Genomic DNA, 24,177 nt, shown 5'->3' on the forward strand with positions numbered 1-24,177 from the left:
GCTAAAGATATTCCTTTGAAAAATATCTGTGAAGACACTCTCCCATTTCAAGGGTTGTTGCCTTTTGGTTTTGGTAAGTGTTTACTTTAGTTGGAGGCAGTCCCATAGTTTTTTCTCAAGTTCTTGGGCATTGGAGTCTTGCTTAGAAAGTAGTTGCATAGACCTATGTCTTTCAGCGTTTTCCTGTAATAGTTTCCTGACACTATTTGTTTAAAGGTTGTATGTTCTCAAAGGAATTTTTTTCTCCTTTGTCAAAAATTACATGGTAGTAGGTGTAGGCATTTACTTCTGTCTTTCTTTGTTCCATTGCTCTTTGGGTACCATGTTGTTTTTGGTACTTATGGCTACTGCAATATAATTTGAAGTTCCATTCTGTGATTTGTCCAGCATTGCTCTTACTGCCCCGTTTACTTTGCTATTGGGGACCTTTTATGTTTCCATATGAATCTTAGGATTTCTTTTTGTTTCTGCAAAGAATTGGGATTTTGTTAGGATTTGTTAGGATTTACATTGAATTTATATATTGCTTTTGGTAGTACAGCTATTTTTACGATACACTTCCAGTCTGGGAAGTCTTTTCATCTTTTAGTGCCTTCTTTAATTCCTTCAACCTTTTAGTTTTCATTATAGAGGCCTTTCCCTTTCTTATGTTAAAATATGTTAAAGTGTCATTTGCTTTATGTAAAATTTCCATACAATATTATAACCACTTCCCTCTATATAAAAATTAGACATTTTCATTGCATTTAAGCTTGTTGAGGTTTGAAACTCACAGAAAGCAGTTTTGTATCTGTTACTCACCCCCCCCCCCCCAAAGCTACATACACATCTTCTGCTCTTGCTATCTTCAGTGTCAATGGCAAAACATTTTGGGGCAGTTACTAAAAAAATACTTAGCATTTGCTGAGAAAGCAATTTGTTGGCATTGGAAACTGCATGCATGCAGTATAAGTTGTTGATACTAGTGGAGAAAAAAGTTCTTAAATTACATTTTTAGAGAGAGATACGTATTTAGTACAGTAATCATTAGTATATTATTGTGAGACAGACTGTTCTAGTTTATAATAAACATCAACATCCCAAATTCATGCTAGAACAGATTGAAATGGATGGGCCAGTCAAAACTCTGTACTAGAATGGGTGAGTACAGTCCTTATATCCAGTGATACATTCATAAAAGTAATGGAACCACATAATTTGAGAACATGGGTAGGGTTATGAAGGGTGAAGAACAATGGAAGAGGTGACCTTGATCAGGATGAAAATTGTATTTTTAAACGGACGGAATTGAAGCCCATTTGTATAACTACTTAAAGATAATTTAAAGTATTACTTTCCTTGTTAATGACAAAACAGAACAAAGAAAACTCAGTGCTAGACTATGCACGTACACCCTTCCTCCCATCTGTGGTGTGTGTCAGTTGTGGGGCTTGAACCCAGGACCTGGCCGCTGTCCTAGCTGCTTTGTGCTCAAGGCTATAGCGCTCTTGAGCCAAGGCACCACTCCTGGTTTTTGAGTGGTTCATTGGAGATCAGAGTCTCACAGGGACTTTTCTGCCCAGATGACTTTGAACCGCCATCCTCAGATCTTAGGATTACAGGTCTGAGCCACCAGCGCCTGGCCACGTTAAGTGAAATGCAGTCTTGATCTTTGGCTTGGGCTAGCCTGGACACCAGTGAGTGGTAGGCCTCCTGGGATTACAGCCATGTGCCCCACGGTTGCTCCTCGCCTAGATTTTATTTTACTTTACTTTCAGGCAGTGTTTGAAACTTTTGTAATTGACTGGCCTAGAGCTTTAAGGTATAAATCGTTCCTGTGGTGGGGGCTGGGAGCCAGGTAAGTGCGAGCTCCTGCGCCTGCGTGCGCGCTCACGGGGAAACTGGGACTTTTGATTGGTCAGCTCTGGATTAGTCAAAGGGAGCCACGCTAACGCCGGAGGAACATTTCAGGGCAAGATGGCGGTTCAGGCCGTTCACCTGGATTCTGACGCTTTCCTCGTCTGTCTCCACCACGCTCTGAGCACTGAGAAAGAGGAGGTAATGGGCCTGTGTATTGGGGTGTTGAAGGAGGAGGAGGAGGAAAGTGACTCCAAATTTGCCAGTACTGGAGCGGATATGAGCCCGGCGGCAGAGAAGGCCCACTCAGCCCGAATCGTCCATATTCGCTCCGTCATCATCTTGCCGCGGTCGGATAAGAGGAAGGACCGGGTGGAGATTTCCCCGGAACAGCTGTCCGCGGCCTCGGTGGAGGCGGAGAGGTTGGCAGAGCTCACCGGGTGCCCCATGCGGGTAGTGGGCTGGTACCACTCCCACCCGCACATCACTGTCTGGCCCTCCCACGTGGACGTTCGCACCCAGGCCGCCTACCAGATGATGGATCCACGCTTCGTTGGGATTATCTTCTCTTGTTTCGTGGAGGATAAAAACACAAACATTGGCCAGATCGCTTTCACTTGCTTCCAATCTGCACGGGCCCCTAGGAGCTCAGAGTATGAGAGAGTTGATATTCCCATCCACGTAGTACCCCGAGCCAGCATTGGGAAGGCATGCCTCGAGTCGCTAGTGGAGCTGCCCAAGATCCTCTGCCAGGAAGAACTGGCCTCCTACAGGAGGAGCTGTGGTTGCCCCGACCAGGACTCGGTAACCAGGATCCACAATGCCTGCGTGTATGCGGGCAATGTATGTGGCCAGGCTTCCGCCGTCAGTGGGCCTCTCCTCCAGTGGCTGGAGAACAGATGGGAGCAAAACCAAGAACTTTTGCAGGCTTTGACCCAAGAGAAGAAAGAGCTTATGGAAAAACTCTCTTCTCTAAAATAAAACAGGCAATACACCCAGTATAAATCTATCTCAATCTTAAATCTATCTCAATCTGATGAAGAAACGTTTGAAAGACTCATTTTTCAAAGACTTCTTAGAAGAGCCAGAAGTCATCAAAGTTGTATTGCATTGGCAGTAATGTCATGTAACAACACATAACCTCATTGCAGCTGGAAGGAGGACGATACACACAGAGGCCCAACCTATTTTGACAAAGGACAAAATGGAGAAAAATTCAGTAAGCAGTGTTGAAGCAATTGGTTTCCCCAGGTCAAGCAAGAAAAACAAAGCCCCAAAACTTAAGCCTGAATTTTAGATCTTCTATAAAGTTATCTCAGAATTTATCATGGAATAAATGTAAGATGTAAAACTGTAAAACATTTAGAAAAAGTTCACTTTCAGGAAACAATTTTTCTGGACTTCAGAGCAGTCTATAAGAAGAAAAAGTTGACATTTGACTTCATCAAAGTTAAAGGTTTTTCTCTGCACAACTGTTTTTAAAAAACAGCTACATATTGAGAAATTATTTGCAGACAGTGCATGTCTCAGCAATGTGGAAAACTGTGCTCAAAACTTAGCAAAACCAACTTTTACTAGAAAATGAAAAACTCAATAGGTCAATGAAAAGAATATGAAAGTGGCAAATAATGACTGAAAAGATGTTGCACTTCCTAATTCATAGGGAATTCAAATTAAAACCACATTTATCAGAATGGCTAGTGGGAAAATAGTGAAAATACCAAATGTTATTGAAGATTCAAAATGGTTTCTCATTGATTGATGATAGCAATGTAAAATAGTATATCTACACTGGAGAAATTTCTTTCTGAAGTTAAGCATAGTTACTCTACAACCCAGCAGTTGCACCTCTGGATATTATACCAGAAAAGTGCAAACCTGTTTTGGCACTAAAACCTGTACAGCTTCATTGCATCTTTATTTGTAAAAGTACTAAACTGGAAACAAACCAGATGTCTTGCAATGGGTAGATGGCTAAACAAATAAGCATTCTCATGGATGACTGCTCTGTAACAAAAAAGAACAGATTTTTAATAAACACAACTTACCAGGGACCTTGGGGGGTATTTTGGTGAGTTAAAAAAAAAAGTCTCCAAAGGTTATATACTGTGTGATCGCATTGAATAACAAATGTCAAAGTTAAAGAAATGAACCCATTGGTTGCTACGAACAGTGACTTGATGGGGTGCAGCATTTGTAAGAATATGTGTTGACACCAGGATTTCATTTGTGCTGATGGGATGGTCTTGTATCTTGATTGTAGTGCTGAGGATGTGAATCTACCTGTGCTAAGACTGTATAGGTCTTTGTAAGTCTGTGGTCTCCTTATACTTAGTATTATTTTGTTATTATCTTGGTTAAGAACCCTACATAGGGTTCTGTAATGTTTTTGGAACTTCCTATAGGTTTATATTGAAAAAAGTTTTTTAAGTTTTAAATAAATATTTTAGAAAGCAACGACAGCTGAACTCCTGTGTATTAATTCCCCTGCAGAGTTACATTTAATTTATGGTAAGATGGGTACTTCAGCTGTAGGATTCCCTCTGGTTCCCTTTAGTGCCATTCTCATAGTTTGCTATGAATAAGAACTGTTACAAGTGATAGACTTGTAATACCTGTCAAGTGATATTTGGGTATTTTTTTTTAATTGTTGTTGGTTGTGAGACTTGAACTCAAGGCCTGGGCACGGGTCCCTGAGCTGCTTCACTCAAGGCTGGCTGGTGTTCTACTATTTTGCACCACAACTCCACTTGCGGTATTCTGGTGGTTAATTGGTGATGAATTTTGTGGGGATTTTTCTGCCTGGGTCTGGCTTTGAACTGTGATCCTCTGATCTCAGCTTCCTGAGTAGCTAGGATTACAGGAGTGAACCACTGGCACTCAACAAGTATTGTTCTTTGGCACAATTTTTAGATGCCATAAAGCATTTTGAGGGTTGTAGTAATTTTATTAAAAATGAAATTCCTGTAGCACATAATAGCAACTGTAATAGCTAAAAGCTCATGATGCCCCCTTTATCACTTTTCAGTAATTTTTTATTGTTCATAGAATAGCCTACCAGTGAGTAAATATTTAAGTGTTATGTCTGTGTCATTGTTTATTCCTGACCCTTTGGTTGTTTTTTTTTTTTAATTGTCAAAGTGTGATACAGAGGGGTTACAGATTCATATGAAAGGCAGTGAGTACATTTCTTGTTCTACTTGTTACCTCCTCCCTCATTTCTCCCCCTCCCCCACCCCTCTCCCCCCCAAGAGTTGTGCAGTTGGTTTGCAACAAATGGTTTCTAAGTGTTGCTTTTTGAATGATTTGTCTTTTTGTTCTTTGTCTCTGATCCTTGTATTCCCTCTCTCTTCCCCAGTTCTACTACCCATATCAGACAATATGCAGGGTACTGGGATGTAGCACAGTGGTAGCGGTAGCAAGGGTACAGCCACAGGAAGGGACTACAAGAGAAACAAAACTAGATAAACCACTCAGTCAAACAAACTGGCAAGGAAAAAGAAAAAAAAGTAGTACAAGTTCACATGGCATGCTGAGAACAATCACAACAGTGGCACAACTCTTGTTTCCATAATGTGGAGTTCATTTCACTTGACATCTTCTTATGTGGTCACATGGGCGTAGTTATTGGGGTATTTTGGTCTTCTTCCATGACTAGCCTATTCCTGTACTAGCTATTCCCTGTGAGGGACACCATAGGGTTTATGTTTCTTTGGGTCTGGGTCACTTAGTATGATTTTTTTTCCCCAAGTGCTTCCATTTCTTTACAAATGGGGCAGTGTCATTCCTTCTGATGGAGGCATAGAATTCCATTGTGTATATGTACCACATTTTCCTGATCCACTCATCTACTGAGGGGCATCTAGGTTGGTTCCATGTTTTAACAATGACAAATTGTGCTGCAATGAACATTGTTGTGCTGGTGGCTTTAGTGTGTTCTTGCTTATAATTTTTTGGATAGATACCCAAAAGTGGGGCTGCTGGGTCACACCCTTTGGCTTTTTGAGAAAGGGTCTCACTATGCAGCTCAGATTGGTCTCAGACTTGAGCTCCTGTTGCTGTTGACTCATGCTGGTGATTATATGTGTGTAACACAATGCCTGCCTATTTTTGATGGAGAAATGCATCTCAATATAATGGCTAATATTTTTATTTGTTTATTTATTTTTGCCAGTTGTGGGGCTTGGGACTCAGAACCTGAGTACTGTCCCTGGCTTCTTTTTGCTGAAGGCTAGCACTCTATCCCTTGAGCCACAGCGCCACTTCTGGCTTTTTCTATATATGTGATGCTAAGGAATCGAACCCAGGGCTTCATGCATGTTAGGCAAATACTCTACCACCAAGCCGCATTCCCAGCCCAGAAAAAAAAAAATTTTTGCCTCCATTTTTCCTCTTCCCCTTTATAGTTTATGTTTTTTTTTTGGGGGGGGGGTGGGGAGAGGCATCCTGGGGATTAATTCAAGGCCTTATATTTGTCATGTGGGATCTACCACCTGAGCCATGCCCTTGTAGTTTCATTTTTAAAATTTTATTTTTTATTGTTTTAGTGCCAGTCCTGGGGCTTGAACTCTGCCTGGGCATTGTCCTTGAATTTCTTTTGCTCAAGGCTAGTGTTCTACCACTTGATCCACAGCTCTACTTCGGCTTTTTAGTAGTTTATTGGAGATACAAGTCTCATGGACCTTTCTGCTTGTGTTGGTTTTGGAATTATGATCCTGAGATCTCAGCCTCCTGAGTAGTAAGGATTATAGGTGTCAGCCTCTGGCACCTGGCTATATTTCTATTTTTAAAAAAAACTTAAAAACAAACAAACTGTTCCAGGCCCTGAGTTCTAGCACAAAAAAACCCAACCAACCAAACTAAGAAAATAAAACTATTAACTATAGGAAGACTTAGAAAAAAGGTGAATAAATGCCAATAGGGGTTTATTGTTCATCCTTGGTACTGGGCACCAAACACCACTTAAATACTCTATCATGGAGCACAGCCCATTGGGATCTGAAAAGAAGTATGTGAGCGGATGTTTATTCTGAATTGGTATTCTATATATACAGTCAGTGTTTATAAATCTTAAACTGATATGGAAGGGGTATCTAGAACAACAGATCTGTTGTTTTGGCAGGCATGTTGCATGTGGATTTCTGTTTTACTGGTGAAGGAGTGAGGCTGGCTGGAAGTGTATGTGAGAGCTAGACTGCCCCATATCTTGGAATTAACAGTTGCTGGCATAATACCACCTTCCCTGCTACTCATTCCTGTAAGTTCTCTGGTAGACATCTTGTTCTTCCCAATGGGTGTTCTTCCCAATGGGTGTTCTTCCCAGTGGATATTATGCCACTGGCTTCACCTCTTCATGTGAAGCACTTTCCCCTCTTCTTTTAGGCTCAAAAGTGTCTCATCTTTAAGCCTCATTCCTCCACAGAACTTCTAGAGGTACTTGGTTCTTCTTCTTACTTAATTTCTATTTTCTTTTGTTGCTTGCATGCGGGGCAAGTACTCTACTATTGAGCTACACTCCTAGCTCTGTTTTCCACTAGTTTTCCTGTCTCTTTCATACTTCTTTTGACATTATCCCTGCTTCAGCATGCTCTGGTTCTATTTATTTATTTTTTTGTTGTATGAGCTTGTACAGTATTCTTGTCTCATCTAAAGAAATTTGCTTTTCAGTACTATTTTGGGTCAGTATTCCAAATTACTAAAAACATTTCTCATTCTTCCCTTTTTCTTTCCCACATCTGATTGATCAACAAACTCTTAATCATCTTACCTTTTCCACCTTGTAAAGAATGGTGTTCTGCAATATCGTATCTTTAGACAGTTTCATCATTGTACTTAGCATATGCCGAGTATTTCACTGGGTCATATAACCTTAGGGAGACCATCCTTGTGTCACCCACCAAGCAGTACTGTGTGGCACAAGACTATGGCCAGATTCCACTATGTCTCACTCTTCTCAAGCTGTCCTTCCTCCTCGCCTCTGTAATTGCTAACTTGGTGACTGGTACATCCCTTGACAGGCATTCCTACAGGCTTTCCTCAGTAGGGCCAGAGAGATTCCCTGCTTTAGACCTGTTCCAGGTGCCTGGATCATAAACAACTAAGAGCCCTTCCACCAGTCTACAAGGCTCTCCAGGGCCTAACCCCAGCGATCTCTCTGACCTCATTTCCCTCCCCTGCATATCTTTCCTGTCACACTTACCTCCTTTCAGGCCAAGCATCTTCCTGCCTCAGGGCTTTGACAACATCCTTTGCTTCTGTTTGGAACATGGCTTGGCTGACTTCCTTTACCTCACCTCCCTTACTCAGATGTCACCCTCAGTACCATATCCCTGATAATATATTGCTCTACCTTCCTCTCTTCTATATGCATGTACTCTTCTCCGCTTCATTTTTTTTTGTTTCCTTGATTGCCATTTGTCTTCACAAGGACAAGCATCTTCTGTTCATTTCTTCAACTCAGGATCATAGTAGGTCCTCAGGAACTGTGGTTCCCTGAATGTACTTTACACCCACCTGTGTTCACTGTGAGCTTCTCATTCTTAGTGGGGTGATGGAGGGTGGAGGAAGGTCACTGGAAACATTAGCTTTTTTTTTTACTTCCCAGCCATACAGGTCTCTGGAGTGTAGGAGACATCTTCACACTAGGACTTCCCAATGGTTTCAAGCCATGAGAGAGACCAGACATCCCAGGAGAAGTTGAATAATGAAGTATGCTAAATAACTGGCCGTATTTCACATGAAGTTCAAATCTAGCAAGCTCAAATCTTACAAGGAGTTGAGAGGGGCCCTGTATGCTGTAGTGCTGCTTTCCTTGCTCACAATCTTGATTTTGGTTTTCTTTTAATGGCAGGGGTGGTTGAAGCTTACTCACCAACTAGGACAGGTATTGCTGAGCTTCTCTGTGAGGCACAGAGCTCAGCTCTCACTCACTGTGCAGCAAGAAGCTTCTAGTATCATTCGCAAAACAAAACCTACATGATGACATTTTCTGCTCTTCACTGTTTCTAAGAGTCAGCAGTCATACTGAGTTACACACTGACCACAGTTTCTTGCCGTTTATAACTCCAGGGACCTTGTTTTGTACTGCACTCTGGGTAGTATTTTCAAGTTAATTAATGTGGGACTAAGATGTTGTAGGAGTATGCTTTGAAATGAGGTGTGAATGGTAGTCCCAATCCCTGCTTCTCCATTGGCACATAATCTCGTGGTGATCAAACTTCAAAATTCCAGGCACTGGATGGAGTTGGGGACAGTGGACCAAGCACGCAGCAACGAGTTTGACTTTTCAAGTAAACTGTGCAAGGCTTGGTGGACTTGCACAGAACCAGTAGCACCATGTTAGTTCCTTGGGACTTTTGCAGTAGTCATCCACATATTGAATTCTATTCTTATTTTTTAAACAGAAAGGCCACTGAAACCAGGAACTAGGACTGCTGGGAAATACCTTTGGAAAGTTGCCATGTTACAAGGTAGAGAAAAGGTAGCTGCCAAAGTGCTAGATTAGATGCTAGTTCTTTTTAACGCCATTCCCTCCCCCCCCCCCCCCCCCCGCTTTGAAGAGGGATCTGTGTACTTTCTCTTCTGCCTGTTAAAGCTCTGACACTGGCCATAAGAGTCTAACTTAAAATCTGATGAGAACTATTCTTTAGTCCTGTGGATTACTGTATAATGGGAAAGTTGGGGTTGCCATGTAGTTGGAGAGGTGTTCCAGTGTAATCCCCTACACATTTTTGCTCAGGTGACCTGAATGTGCTCTCCCCTCTTTGGGGACCTGCTTTCAACACAGCAGATGCCAGCACCTTATAATCGTATGCTCAACCAAGTGAGAGTCAGGGAATTCAAACTCACAGTGCCTATGACTTGGCCATGCTGTCTGTCTATACACATATCAAGTTCTTCCATCAGAGAGATGGCCATGCCTGCTCACACTGAAGCTGTACAAGGGAGCCTAGTTGCTGTTGCTGTGGGAACTGCAACTTTGAAGTTCCAGACTTTGATGTGATTAAAGTCTCAGACTTAAAGTCCCTCTGTGTATGGTAACTTTTTTTTTTTGAACCCTAAGCTGAAAATAAAAATTGATTGAGATTGGGGTGGGGTTACTGAGGCAGATTGTAAAGGGAGTTGGCCTCTTACAAACCACATGTAACTATGTCACATCCTTTTTATGCTGAAGGAAGAGAGCGGTGGCAGACAAATGACCTTTTAGTGGTATCTTTACCTCTAGCCACACTCTAGCTCTGCTCTCCTCACACATGCCACCTGCAGGATGAAGATGCTTTGCCTGGTGGCAATGCCGATAGAGAAATGAATGTTCTTTTCTACCCAGATCCTGAGGCTCAAATTCTTTGGTTCATGTCAGTCACTTTGAAATTTAGCCTCACAAGGGTTTGTTCCTTGCCTCTGTCTTGCTGATGAAAGAAATAGGAGATAGAAGAGAATTTGTAGGTTGCCATTAAAATTGTATAGCAGTTGATATGCCACTATTGAAGCTGACTATAAATAGACAAGAAATTAGCCCTGGGCCATTTACATGGGCTGGTCATTTTTCTTTCTCTGTTTCTATCTCTTATCTGTATCTCTATATATGTATTGGGGTTTGACCTCAGGTCCTCATGCTTGTTTGGCTTTTTTGCTGGGCTGATGCTCTTACCACTTGAACCATGCCTGAAGTCTGGCTTTTTGTGTTGGTTATTTGGGAGATGGAGTCTCACAGTTTTTTCTGCCCTGGCTGGCTTTGAACCATGAAACTTTGGATATCAGCCTCCTGAGCAGCTAGCTAGGTTTACAGGTGCTCAGCCCATATTTCTTTTCCAAATCTTCTTAGGCTTATTTGTGCATGTGGTATGTGTATATGCACATAGCAAAACACATATACATTCAGCTAGAGTGTATTTGTGTGCTTTCCTCTTTAAGGTAGAAACCTGAGGTGTCATCCTAATAATTTTAAGGAGATCCTGTAGCAATCTTTTCTCCATAAATGGCATATTCTTGTGAAGTTGTGTCATGTGTTGTGTGCCTGCTGTATTCCATCACTGTTTCCCAGGATCCTGTGGGAAAGGTGAGGAGGCATAGACTTGATGGAAGGTCTATGTCTCCATGGTGTGACAACTAATAAATGGAAGATGGATAACTCTAACTTTCAGGGCACTGGCCCTTTTACTAGTCCTCTAACAGCCTGCTGATCCTACCCTTGGAAAAACCTGCAAAAAGGCAGGGTAAAACTTGGTCTTTCCTTTTTAGGACTCTTATTTTTTATGGTTGATAGCATTATAGGAGGAGGGAGATAGCAGTTCTCTTGAATGTGCAAAGATTCTGCCCTTTTTTCTTTTCTGGTCCAAGACTAGGACTTGAACTTAGTACCTGATGCTTTCACTCATTGGCTAGTGCTCTACAAATTGAGCCATGCCTCCAACCCTAAGATTCTGCTTTTAAAAGTCATTTATTCAGCTGGGCACTAGAGGCTCGCGTCTGTAATCCTAGCTACTCAGGAGGTTGAGATCTGAAGATTGCAGTTCAAGGTCAACCCTGAGACTCTTACCTCCAATTAACACCCCCCTACCCCCCAGCAAAAAGGATGGAAGTAGATACATGGCTAAAGTGGTAGAACACTAGGCTTGAGCAGTAAAGCTCAGGGACCACGCCAAGGCCTTGAGTTCAAGCCCTGGGACCAGCACACTACCAGAACACTACCACTGTAATAGTTTCTGCTGTTGGCCTTAGTAAGTTGATCTTTTCTTATTAGTCATTCATGCTAAGGACACAGGAAGAGTCAAGTAAGGAAAGAGTGGGTAGGTTGAGTCTTCCAGCAGGATTTTTTTTTTTTTTAACCAGTCCTGAGGCTTGAACTCAGGGCCTGGGCAATGTCCCTGGCTTCTTTTTGCTCAAGGCTAGCACTCCACCACTTGAGTCACAGCACCACTTCTGGCTTTTTCTATATATGTGGTGGTGAGGAATCAAACCCAGGGCTTCATGTATACAAAGCAAGCACTCTACTGCTAGGCCTTATTCCCAGCCCCTCTAGCAGGATTTTTCTTCACCTTCTTTTTGCAGGTGGGATGGAATGGAATCATGGTTCAGCTCTGTCAGTATAATAATTCAGGTGTTACATGTTGAGCACCTGTGAACATTTGTTTCTCATGAAGATAAAACTTGTCCCCCAACATTTCGTCCAGTGGTTGAACAACTAAGACTTTGGGTTCTGGAATAGGTATGTTGATGTATAGATATATGTAGTTTAATCAAATTTGGCAGACTTAATAGTGGCAAGAGCTTTGGGCTGCTTCTTAATAATATTACCATGTGGTTGACCATTTAAACAAACAGCTTTTTTTTTAATCTCGATGAAGTGAATGTGTTTAGTTAGTTATCTTGGCAAACCAGCGTGTTTGTTGGTCAAAGACTTGATTTTTGTGAAATGCTTATATTCTTTTTTCCTTCTAGATGTTTGTGTGTTATTGTTCTAATAGCTGAAATTAAAAACAGGCCTTTTCTTTTTAAAAATGGATTGTAGCATTAAGCTTTGTTAATGAAAAAATTACAAATGGTGAGGCTGAATGACTTAGTTTTCCTGTAAAAACAGCCTTAGTGAAGTGAGCCACAATGAGCCATGATGTATTTCCTCCATCAGGATGGAAAATGAGCCATTTATTATTTCAGGTCTGACTCACAGTGAACCTGCTGACACTGGGAGGTTTTAAAATCATAATCATAGGAACAGGTTAGGGCAGAAACTTGGACGCTGGGCCTAGGATTACCTGCTTATTACATTGTTTTACAACCTGGATGCTTTAGGTTTTCTGGCACAGTGTCCCAAACCTCACACACTAAACATACCCTTGTTGTACAATTACTGCTTGCCGGTTTTAGATGGTGCCAAATAGACAGATGCCTCATCATAATTACCATTTTAAAATTTCATTACCACACATATGTGTATTTACACATGTATGTTCAATATGCATAGAACGTTGTCTGTCATTGTTTACTGTTACCCTGGTTTGGAGGTTCTTTTAAAAAATGATATATGTGTATACATGTGTATATACACACATATGTTGTTGTTATCCCTTCTCCTTTCACTGGTACCTTCATCATTCTCTCCACAAAAACCGGACTCTAGGGTCCTTTGTTAATAAGGATGGGACACAATAGGTGGATGCAATAGGTCCTGAGTGTTCCAAAATGGGCTTGAAAAAAAGAACAATTAAATACAGTTACCAAAATTGACATATGCAATAGATATGCTTATCAGTACATTACATGACCAGGTGAAGTGGCAGGTTATTGGGATTATGAGGTAATGTGTGAACAATACTTACGTATGTAGTGTGTGGTGTGTGTGTGTGTGTGTGTGTGTGTGTGTGTGTGTGTGTGTGTGTGTACTGGGGAAGTGACAGCCTTTCCAAAGAAGCACGTGTATCTCATTTCATAAGACAGAAGAAGGGTAAAGAAAGGAAACAAATTTGACTTCCTCATGGTAAGCAGAAGGCAGATAGAGAAGGAGGTTCCTGCTTTGATATTCTACCCCTAACCAACCCTGCCAGCAATTTCATTGCATAATGCATTTATCATTCAAATATAATTTTATTTCAAGTCTACTGAGCTTCAAAAATTACAAATGATTTTGGTAATTAATTAAGTTTGTGTGACTATGAACAACGTTGAGTGTGAGTGAGCAAAAACAAAACTGGCTGTCATTGTTTAATGTAATTCTGGTTTGAGGGCCTTTGAAAATATCAGAAGTAGGTGCATTTTAATATCTTTCCAGCTGAAAGTTTTGAAACAGCCTTAAGAAAAAGTCTTCTGTTCCTGCAGTGAAAGATACTTGTACTCCCTTCCCACTATCTGTAGGAGCCGTCATAGGAGTTGAACATTTTCCTTAATAAATTAAGTGCGATCGTGACAAACCTCATTGCTTTGAAGGAGAGAAGGAGGCATTTCGTGAGGTGATATTGAAAGGATGACTTTCTTCTATCCTCTTACATAATACCTACTTTAAGAATCAGAAAAGACTTGGGGATGACACTTTGATTTGGGTACATGTTCTTTTTGAAGGAAATTTGAATAGAAGATGGCTTAGAGAAATTAGCAAGATGGAAATAAAAAAAGAACAAGTCATTACATGACCCTTTATTGGCACAGCAAGCTGATATTCCAAGGGGCAATAAGCAGAAGCATGCTTGTTTTTTGTTGTTGTTTTGTTTTGTTTTGTTTTGTTTTAAATTGGAAGGGCAATTAAACTGCTGCTGTAGATCACCAACCAAAAATAATCTCAATGGCATACAAGTATAAAAGCATTTATTTCTTGGTTATGTGTATGGGTTGCCTGTGGCAGTATACTTGCTTTTACTGAGCCCCTTGGCTGGATGGTAGGTGACTTTGGGGGTAAGTTCTCATGATAGTATTGGGTATGCAGTAGCATGAGCCATGCTGCACAAGTGTGTTTCAGGCTATGCCTGATGTAAGGTCTTCTAGCACTCCATTGCTCAGGTGACCCTAAAATCAAGAAATAGGGAAATATACTTTATCCACTAGAAGGCAAAGGAAATGAAACTGGGACCAGTAGGTCGGTCTGACCAAAGATGTTGAAAATGCTAGCAACTGAGGAGAAACCCCATTTAAGCTTTATAGATGAGTGTGGACTGAGATAACTTACTGGAGAAAAGGGGCAAGAGATGGGGGAAGTTTAAAGATCTGGGCTACAAGAATGGCTTGGCTTCAGACCCCGTAGTGGGGGGGGGGGGTGCAGGGGCGGCAGTCCCAGGCTACTCGCATCATCCATCTGCCTTGGACCTCTTCTGTAAAGGTGAAGCACTGGACTGCTCCATCTCCTCAGCACCTTCAACCAATAGAACTGAGATTCATTGCTTATCTGGGAATGCAGATTTCACTTACAGGTACCACCACTCCCACTCTGCCTTCCTTTGAGCATGTGTAAAGCTTGATAAAACAGGCAAACAAACACCTAAACCAATAGAAATTACCTTAGTAAGGATTACACAGTGAACAAGAATAAAAACACCTGTATGTGTGATATTAAGTGTGGAATTTTGACATTCATTCCCCTCTCCCTCCTATATCCCTCCCCCTTTCCCTCTTCTATTCCTTCTCTTCCCCGCACTTCCCCCTCCCTTTTTCTGGATATAAGGTCTGACAATGTAGCCCACACTAGTCTCAAACCTGTAATGTGTCCCAAGTGCTGGGATTATAGGAATATACGATCATGCCTGTTTTAGAATATTGACTCTTGAACACAATGGTTGGGATTACAGACTCCTCCCCTGGACTTAATTAAGCTCCCTGAAAACTTTGTCATTCATTCATTCATAATTCATAGTTTTTGATTTATAACAGAGCACACTCGGAACAAATGAACAGAAGATGAGAATTTAGTGGGGGAATACTTTCTTAAAGAGTTTCCTAGAAAAAAAGAAATGTTGGTTTTTCTGGTGGCTAGGATGGACAGCTCTCTGCTGGGGGTCTAGGATGGAAACAATGATATTTGACTCCCTGCTGTGTCTAGCACTTGGCTACACTGAGGGAGCTTCACTAGGAAACAGTGTTTTTGTTGGGAACACAGATGTGAAAACAAGAGTCCTAGATTCTTGTATCCACTTTCCCATCAGAAGCCACAAGGAGAAATAGACTTCCTTGGGGGAAAGTTGAGTTGAGAAGCAAGGAAAAGTTAGCTCCACCCTATCTGTGAATGTAGGGCCTTCTGGGAAGTAGAAATGGCACCAGTACATTATGTGGGGAGGGCCCAAGTACAGTGAAGGGAGACTTAAGGTGAGATAAGGCTGGTGTGGAGGCAGGATTCATTAGGAGAGACTTGCATGAGTTGTCTACCCATTTAGGCTTTGAACTGAGATCCTCAGGTCTCAGCCTCCTGAAAAGCTAGGAGTAATGGTGTGAGCACCAGCACCTGGCATGAGCTTGGTCCGTACCCATGGAAGAGGAAGCTTGGTCAGAAGGTGAGCCATGTACCTTTTACTTCTCTTTATTTTATTTCCCTCCTTCCCTCCCTCCCTCCCTTCCTTCCTCCCTCCCTCCCTCTCCTAAAGAATGCAGGACTAGGAAAGACTGAAGAAGGTGGGATGCTGGATCCTTAGCTACAGTGTTTTAAGGTTGGAGGTTTGTCATGATGACACCACTCTACAGCCATGGGCTGTCCTTTTTAGCGCCTAGCCTCCCCTTCAGAGAACATGGTACATTGTCTTTCAAAAACCCCCTTTTAAACAAGTCTGCAAGCAGGTGTACTGCCTCTGTAATGCAGCAGGTCCCTGTAATAGTTGGTTTTGAGCTAGATAGCCTCAGGTGACAGGATAGGTGTGGCATGGTTTCTGTGGCAAGCTACTGTAGAACTTCAGTTTGGCAAGCTGCCAGCTCAGTATGTTTGTAATAGATGGATGCTATTTTGATCTTCACCTTTTGCATTTGCTTTAATATGGTTGGTAACATTTGGAAAAAAAATTACAGCATTTTGGTTAAGTAGAACATGCCTTTTAGTAAGTCTCATTGCTTTATTGTTTATCTGTTATGTTGTCTCCTTTATTGACACTTTATTATTGACCTAACCATGTTCATTTTCTAGAGTGTTTTGTTTATTCTCCCTAGCTTTAAATGAATGTCAGCAGATACTAAGAAGTATCTCTTAGTGGTAAGTGTCAGCAGCATTGGTGGTATAATTTGTGGCATCCCTTCCACAGTACTGGCTGATTGTTTTTGCTGGCCTTGCATTTGTTGATCCCAATCATGATATTCCTTCCCTTTGTGCATTTGACAGTGATACAGTCTCTATCTTAAAGGGACTGAGCAGTTTTTACAGTGTTGCCAGCAAGTGAAGCAGGGAGTAAGTAGGGGAATAGATGACAGAGGAGGAAGCCCCAGGAAAAGAAAATAAGGCATACACCTAAGATGAGCACTGAACTGGAGTGCAGTTTCAATAGGCAGTGGTTGCGTTGGGGCTATATTGAGGAGATTCAGGGTAGTGGAAACAGCCTAAAAAGGACGTAATGGAAGCAAATGTGACTGAAGTTGGGCTATTGGAGGTAAGGCTTGTAAAGTGGGAGCTGTTTCCCTCACCATTACAATTTCAAAGTGCAGACTTTGGAGCAGGGAATTTTCCTATTTGTACTAATGATAAAAAACATTGTTTAAAAATAAGTTTTTTTGCCAGTCCTCCCTAGGCTTGATCTTTGGCCTTTGGCTCTGGGCACTGTTCCTGTGCTCCTTTAGTTCAAGGATACTCAAGGATTTTACAACTTGAGCCACAGCACCACTTCTGACTTTTTCTGTGGTTAGAGGTAAGAGTCTCACGAACTTCGCTGAACCGAGATCCTCAGCCTCCTGAATAGCAAGGATTACAGGCATGAGCCACCAATGCCCACCTTAAATATAAGCTTAATAAAATGTGCAGCCCTAGATACCATTTAGGATTTTAACAGTGTCTGCAGACACTGGAGTTATCCTCAAAATACTCTGGAAAATTCTTATTCCTGGATGAGGAAATAGAATGATTATAGTCAAGAAGTGAATTGAAGTTTTAGTTCTGTATTTGGATGTTTGCTCCTCTAAACACTTAATAGTAACTGCTCTGGTATTGATTTTCAAAGGAGAAAGCTTCCAGCAGAGAAAGGCTGTGGTGTGTAAGCATTATCTTTCAGTTATCTGCAATGTAAATGATGTGAGTCTCTGCCTTTCCCAGATGACCTGGTGTCTTGCCTACTACTGATACACCGCTTTAATACCCACATGGTGCTCTGTGGAAGGCAGGCTGATCAACTCTAAAGTAAAGGTAAATAGTGCATGGGCAGATAGATAAACACAAAGAGTACCACATGCATACCATACTGTTTTCCAAAGGTAAAAGAATTTAAAGAAATTACTTAACATTAAGCTAACTGTGAGGTGATTGGGAGCTACATGTAGTCACATGGGTCCACTAACTTACACACACACACACACACACACACACACACACACACACACAAAATCATCATGCAGATTTTCCTTGAGATGGACATGACAAGGAACATTTGGCTGTTATGCATTTGAAACGTTTATATTAGTGCTTCTTTAGTGGCCTTTTTTTTTGCATAGAAGTTGGAGAAGTCTAGTGTCTGTCACAATGAACAGAAATCACACATTGAATTTTTTTTATCGGGACACCCTATCTTTGCCCCTCTTTTGTACCTGTGCTTACCTTTCCCATTCACTTCCTCTGTATCATGCCAACCCTTGTGTCCAGTTCTCTGGAAAAAATATGTCTCCTGGTGAATGCCTGCTGAAACCTGAATTACCCTAGCTTTCTTGGAATTTAGTTGTGCTTTTAGGTTTGTGTAATGGTGCTTGTTTTTGTAATTAATGAGAATTAATTAAATATTAAAAGAACCAATTAAACGTATGTGGAAATTATCTTTATGGAAGCTAAGTTGAAGCCTTTGAAAGGCTTAAATTTAAAAGCTTAAATTGCTGGTAAATTTGTTGTGGTCAGACCTTAAGAAAAATGATTCCACAAATGATTCTGTGATTGGACTATAGTTGGGTAGATTCCACTTTAAAAAACAACAACACAACAATGATAAAGCCCACCAAAATTACAAATGTTTGGTGAGAATACATTGTAGATTTATAAGAAAGAGCAGAAGCCTAGCCAGAGCACCTTGATTCAACAGGAAATGTTTCCCTTACTTGATGCACATTACATGCCCATTTTACAGGCAAATGTTTAAGGGAAATACACTGTATTTTAAATCTTGTATTAAAAACCCCTTTGGGGGAGGGGTGTTGTTGTTTTGATGAGCTAGAATTTTAATCAGGTTTGGGGTGGATTGGAACTGGATGCCAGACATTTTGGGACCTAATGCTCAAGGGCATTACTAAGACCAGATGTCCCAAAGCTACATGTAACCCACTTTACTTAGAATACTGACAATAGATCTTAAGCATGTGCTGAAAGATGCTTAAAGTGGAATAAATTAGAAGACACTTTAAAGACTATTGTTGGTGCTCCAAGTTAAAACCAGTGAAATGGTTCTGCCAGGCTGAGATTTGCCTTTTGGTTGGCACTGCTCTTGAATGACCAGGACAGCCAGAGTGAGTAGGTGAGTGTGGTGACCGTGGTTTTTACATCTCTCTCTCTGTCTCTCTCTCTGTCTCTCTCTCTGTCTCTCTCTCTCTCTCTCTCGGAGCCCTCTGGAGATGGGGAATCTAAGCCTCACCCACTTCATAGTAACTGCTATTATGGTGGCATAATTTGTACGGATCATTACCTATGTAGATAAGCTTGGTAGTAGATTTTTTGCTTTGTTGTGCATCTGAAATCTCTCACACATATCTTGGAAAAGCCTTAAAAATGATCAGCAAGTAGTGGCTAAAGGTGGTATGGTTAGGGGCTTTGTAAATCATACCTGCTAGATAGAATGCATTGTGTTGGAATGAAATGAAATTAACACAATAGCTTTTGTAGTTTTAATGATCTTAGGTAGAAACACAGCCATCATCAAAGCTGTATAAGCAATGGAAGATAACTCCCCATTTGGGCTTGAAATTATCTTTATAATAATTGCTTCTGTGAATTTCATTCTCTGGTCCTTGAATAAGTACATTGATAATGCATCTCCTCCCTCCCTCCACCTTTAATTCCTTTTGCTTTGAAAAATGAGACTGGGGAGTAACAGAAAAGGGAGGCTTAAAAAATTTCCTTTGAAAGTTTTTATTTATCTCATTTATCTATTCCTTTTGAAACATTTTCTGTGTACAGCAGACATTTTCTCCCCCAATGATTAATTTAAATGCCTGAGATTGTATTCATATCCAATGTCTGCTAGTTGTTCATTTGCTTAGATTCACCTTGAGAAAGCTGGGGAAGGGTACAACGTATAACCTACTAAGAATTAAGGTGAAGGTTAGTTACAGAGTTTGTAGGCTAGTTGTTGTTTTTTTTTTTTAAGGTTTTATTTAGTTCTTCCTACAAAGATGGAGCTGGAAAATTAAAAAGTAGAATGTTTATCTCTTAGGCGCAGTGATAGGACTGAGAATAATGTTTAAGTGAATTTTTCTGTGTGTGATTTCAGTAAATGCCCCTTGACTCTGGAGGCTGTGTGTGTGCGCGTGTGCATGCGTACATGAACATGTACATGTATATGCATATAGATAATTTATTAACAAGAATGGGCAACTGTTTAGAGAGTTCCAATTATGCTTTATGTTTTTAAAAGATACATATTCTTTTGTTCTGTTTTGTTTGTTTGTTTTTGGCTCCTGGGACTTGAACTTTGGGCCTGGTATTCCCTGGATTCCTTTGTGCTCAAAGTTAGCCCTCTACCACTTAAGCCACAGTGCCGCTTCCAGTTCTTTTTTTTTTTTTTTTTTTTTTCCCTGTGATTAATTGGAGACAAGAGTCTCATGGACTTGCCTGCCTGGGCTGGCTTTGAACCATGATCCTCAGGTCTCAGCTGCCTGAGTAATTAGGATTATGGGAGTAAGCCACTGATGCCCAACTTGTTAGTTCTTTTTAAAGGATTACGTGATAGGACTGAGGTGGCTATCAAAACCTTGGCTGTTCACATGTGCCAGGTATGATCTATACCTCTTCATTCAAAGAGTATTAGTAATTGCTCTATATATTTTAAAAGCATCACAAACTAAGAATATCATTTTTGTCATATGGTGGAAAAATGCCAATCTGATATTTTTTTAAAGCCTAAACTGCCAAGAGTTCTAATAGGAACTTAAAATTTTTATTATATTGAAGTATAAATGTTTAGTATGCTTAACAGTTCTGGGAGATTGATTTGTTCAGATTTGCTTGAGGATCTGAACACATTTGGCTTTAAATTTGTATGTGTAATTTAAAATCTAAAATGTGGGAAAAAGAGCCACGTTTGGAAAATTAAAACTGTTAGTGTTTTAGCAATGCTTTCATTTTCTTTCCTATGCATTACTGTGTGTGATTACTTAAAATGTGTATAAAATTTGCCAACTAGCTTTTGATTAACAGAATAATTTCAGCTAGTGAATAGTGTAAATACATCATTGCAACATATCTGAGAGACTACAGTGGATTAAACAAATACTGTAGAACCAAAAGCGAAGTTTCTCTTTTATATACTGATATCACTTAGGGGTTCTCATTTAAGACTGTGCTTTAATGAGAAACTTATTTGCAAGTGGGGAAGTTACTGAAGTCTAGAAAGGGAAAAATAAATGCAAGGAAGGGAAGACAGAGGTCCTGGATTAAGTATAATCTTGGAGTCCACTGTTATATGTAGACTGGATACACTGCAGATTGTATTTCCAAATACTGTGTGTAAACATTGACTGAGGATTTTCTGTTTTGTTTTTTTTAATCACTTTTCCAGCTTGTATGTGTTGTGGATTTCTTTATGAAGGACTACTGCTGACTGATTATAGGCTCTCTAAGGTTTACAATTAGGAAATCCAAATAAAAACTTATGAATTGCAATTTGGATCGAAGTTTGGACAAAAATGTGAGTGTACAGCTGAATGGATGGCATTTAAATCCCACTGGTGATATGCAAATTACATTAGACTCCAGCCTATCAAAAGCATTTTAGGAGTAAATTAGACAGTTTGGAAGTTCCATTAACTCTTTCAGAGTACTAGGCTACTATTTAGTTTACCCAAACAGTAATTTGCTAAGTTTAGCATGCCCAGACAGTAATTTGCAAAGTAATACCTTGAAGAAATCTGGAAAGCATTAAAGAAGCTTCTGAGGTACCTTGTGTTTTCTGGGGGAATCTGGTGAAGCATTCTGAATAGTTGGACTAGAGATGAGGCATTTTAAAACTAAATACCTCTTAGGCAGTATGATTGCCAAATTAATGCTATGGTCTTTTAGTTTTCATCCTTCTACCCTGTTCCAATTGCATGCTTTGTGGTCTCCCAACCACTCCCTTATTTTATGTGAATATTCCTCAGGGCTCAGATCTGTGTGGTTTTGGTTTCTTGGTGATCCTCTATTCTCATTGGAGTCAGCCCAGCACCTTGCCTTGCACAGGTGGTTCATGTAGCCTTAGTTGTGCTCTTCATGTCCATGTCTACATAGTTTCCAGAGTTTTGGTCTGATTTGTCAATTCAGCAGGACTCATAGCTAGCTTCCTATGGCCTTCTCTCCAGAAATGAGTTTTCTGTCCTTACTTACCAGGTTTTGAACAGCACTTACAACCATTCTTACACACCAATGAGAACTACTTTCCAAGCAAGAACCTGGGGAAAAGATCCCTCCAGTTGAACCCCTCTGCTTGTGAAGCAGAGGGAGATAGCATCTTTTGAAGTCTTCCCTCTTCCTCTTTCCCCATTGTGGCCCATACCATTTCATACCTACATCTATACACTGGTCTTTTCTGTGGTGTGCTGCCTCTAGCTTCTTTCCTTCTTTGCTCTTAGTAAGCTGCTACATCAAACTTTAAGCATCTCTTTAATTATGCCATTCATCTCTTCAAACATCTTTAGACATTAGTGTACTACCTTGAGGATAACAATCTAAATCTTTTCCCTTGCATTGAAGGCCATGCACTCCCTGAAAAGGGTCCACTCTTCTGTTTTTGTTTTTTTTTTTTGGTCAGTTGTGGGGCTTGAACACTGGCCTTCTTCAGCTCAAGGTTAGTACTCTACCATGTTGAGCCACAGTGCCACTTGCTACTTCTGGTTTTCTGGTGGATAATTGGAGATAAGAATCTCACCGACTTTCCTGCTCATGCTGGCTTTGAACTGCAATCCTCAGATCTCAGCCTCCTGAGTAGCTAGCATTACAGGGGAGAGCCACCAGGGCCCTGTAGTGGGTCCACTCTTTCAGCTTCCTTTCCTATAGCCTTCTCTACCATGCTTTCAGCGCCTCTTTGGCTCCCATTCCTTGGCCCCACACTCTTCTCCTTTGTTTTCTCATTCTGTTCTCCCAGCCAGGCAGTACTTTTTCTCTGTTCTTACTGATTCTTCTAGACCTAAAGAAGCCAGACTCCAGGAGGCACATACATTCCATTTATGTGATTTTCAGTAAACAAGCAAAACTAGTGTATGTGTTAGAATTCAGAATAGTGGTTACTCTTGCCTGGTAGGGCTGCTGACTAGGGAGTAGAGAGAAAATGATGGGTTGCTGAGAACTCTCTGGTTGGTGGTTATATTGCATTACAATTGTAAAAGTTCATCCAGCTAGACACAAAACCCTTGAGCTCTTGACTGTGTGCAAATTAAGCCTCAATGAAAACACAGGTGTCTAGAGCTTCCCTTCTCTGGTAAGGCCTAAATGTTACAATGTATGCAAAGTGCTGAGCTCATGACTTGGCTCTGTGGGAAAAAAATCCAGTATCTCTTTAAGATAGGCAGAAGTAGTTTTTGTTAGTCTGAAATGTATAGTGGATACATTCCCTGAAAAGAAACTATATGCAGTTTGGCTTTAGTGACTGCTTTTCATATATTGTGTAACTCATTTGAGTTTGTTTTGCTGTTTATTGCTCACTTAGTATCTTCCATTTAATGTTAATGTTTGCCTTTTTATTTTGTAGTGTAGATATTTGATCACAGACATTGTGGCATATTGGATTCAAGAACTCCACCCTCCCCCACCTCTAAAAAAAGAACTGTGTGTGTGTGTGTGTGTGTGTGTGTGTTTGATTGTTTGGTGTTATTGGAATTTGAATTTAGGGCTTTGTACTTACTTGCCAGTCTAGCACTCTACCACTTGAACTGTGTTTCCAGTTGGGTTTATTTTTAAAATATTTATCACAACAAGCTTAAAACTTACATTCCCAAATCTTCTAGCTAATAGAGAATCATCCATAAAGGCAGATTGTCTTAGCAGAGTTGTTTGAATGGGCCTGGATGGTTTTAAAGTAATAAAGCATCTCTTGAGGTGGTACTTAGGGAACATCTGGCATGACTTCTGGGTGTTACAAAGCTTGTTGGTCCTGGAGCAACACTTGGAATGGCATGGGATTAGGGGATATTGAAGAAGCTTAGAGATGTGACATGATGGAAGGTAAAACAAGATTTCAGCTCATCAAAGCCATCCCATGAATTGGGGTGGGTAGTGGCTATGTGAACCACAATAATGTAAATTTTCCCGAAAGAATGCATTCAGAAAAGTATTGCACTTTAAATTTTGGTGTTATGTGATTCCCCCCCCCCCCCCCCCACATGCCAGCAGACAAGTCTAGTTGATTTCATTAGTTTGTTTTTGTTGCTTCTTGCACTTATAGGTAAGAAAAGCTCATGAACTCAATCAGAATTTTTAGGGAAAGGAATTTAATTTAGAAATAACTTACACTCATTTGCGTGGGCACTCCTTAAAACATTAAAATGCATAAGGTAAAAACACCAAAA

The 24,177-nt window shown here is 40.7% G+C and overlaps 2 protein-coding genes across 2 annotated transcripts in view; both read left to right on the plus strand.

Moving 5' to 3' along the window:
• Foxo1 (forkhead box O1) overlaps positions 1 to 24,177 on the plus strand; it is a 91,277-nt gene that overhangs the window by 36,003 nt on the left and 31,097 nt on the right. The window lies entirely within an intron of this gene.
• LOC125348329 (lys-63-specific deubiquitinase BRCC36-like) lies at positions 1,870 to 4,564 on the plus strand. The gene has a single exon (XM_048341455.1). The coding sequence runs from the start codon at positions 1,957 to 1,959 to the stop codon at positions 2,815 to 2,817; it is 861 nt and encodes a 286-aa protein (XP_048197412.1). The 5' UTR covers positions 1,870 to 1,956; the 3' UTR covers positions 2,818 to 4,564.

This window comes from Perognathus longimembris, chromosome 3 (genome assembly GCF_023159225.1).
Source record: "Perognathus longimembris pacificus isolate PPM17 chromosome 3, ASM2315922v1, whole genome shotgun sequence".
Classification (NCBI taxonomy): domain Eukaryota; kingdom Metazoa; phylum Chordata; class Mammalia; order Rodentia; family Heteromyidae; genus Perognathus; species Perognathus longimembris.

Bases quoted from the DNA above. Each gene is read 5' to 3' on its own strand.
- LOC125348329 (XM_048341455.1), top strand. From the start codon at position 1,957: ATGGCGGTTCAGGCCGTTCACCTGGATTCTGACGCTTTCCTCGTCTGT.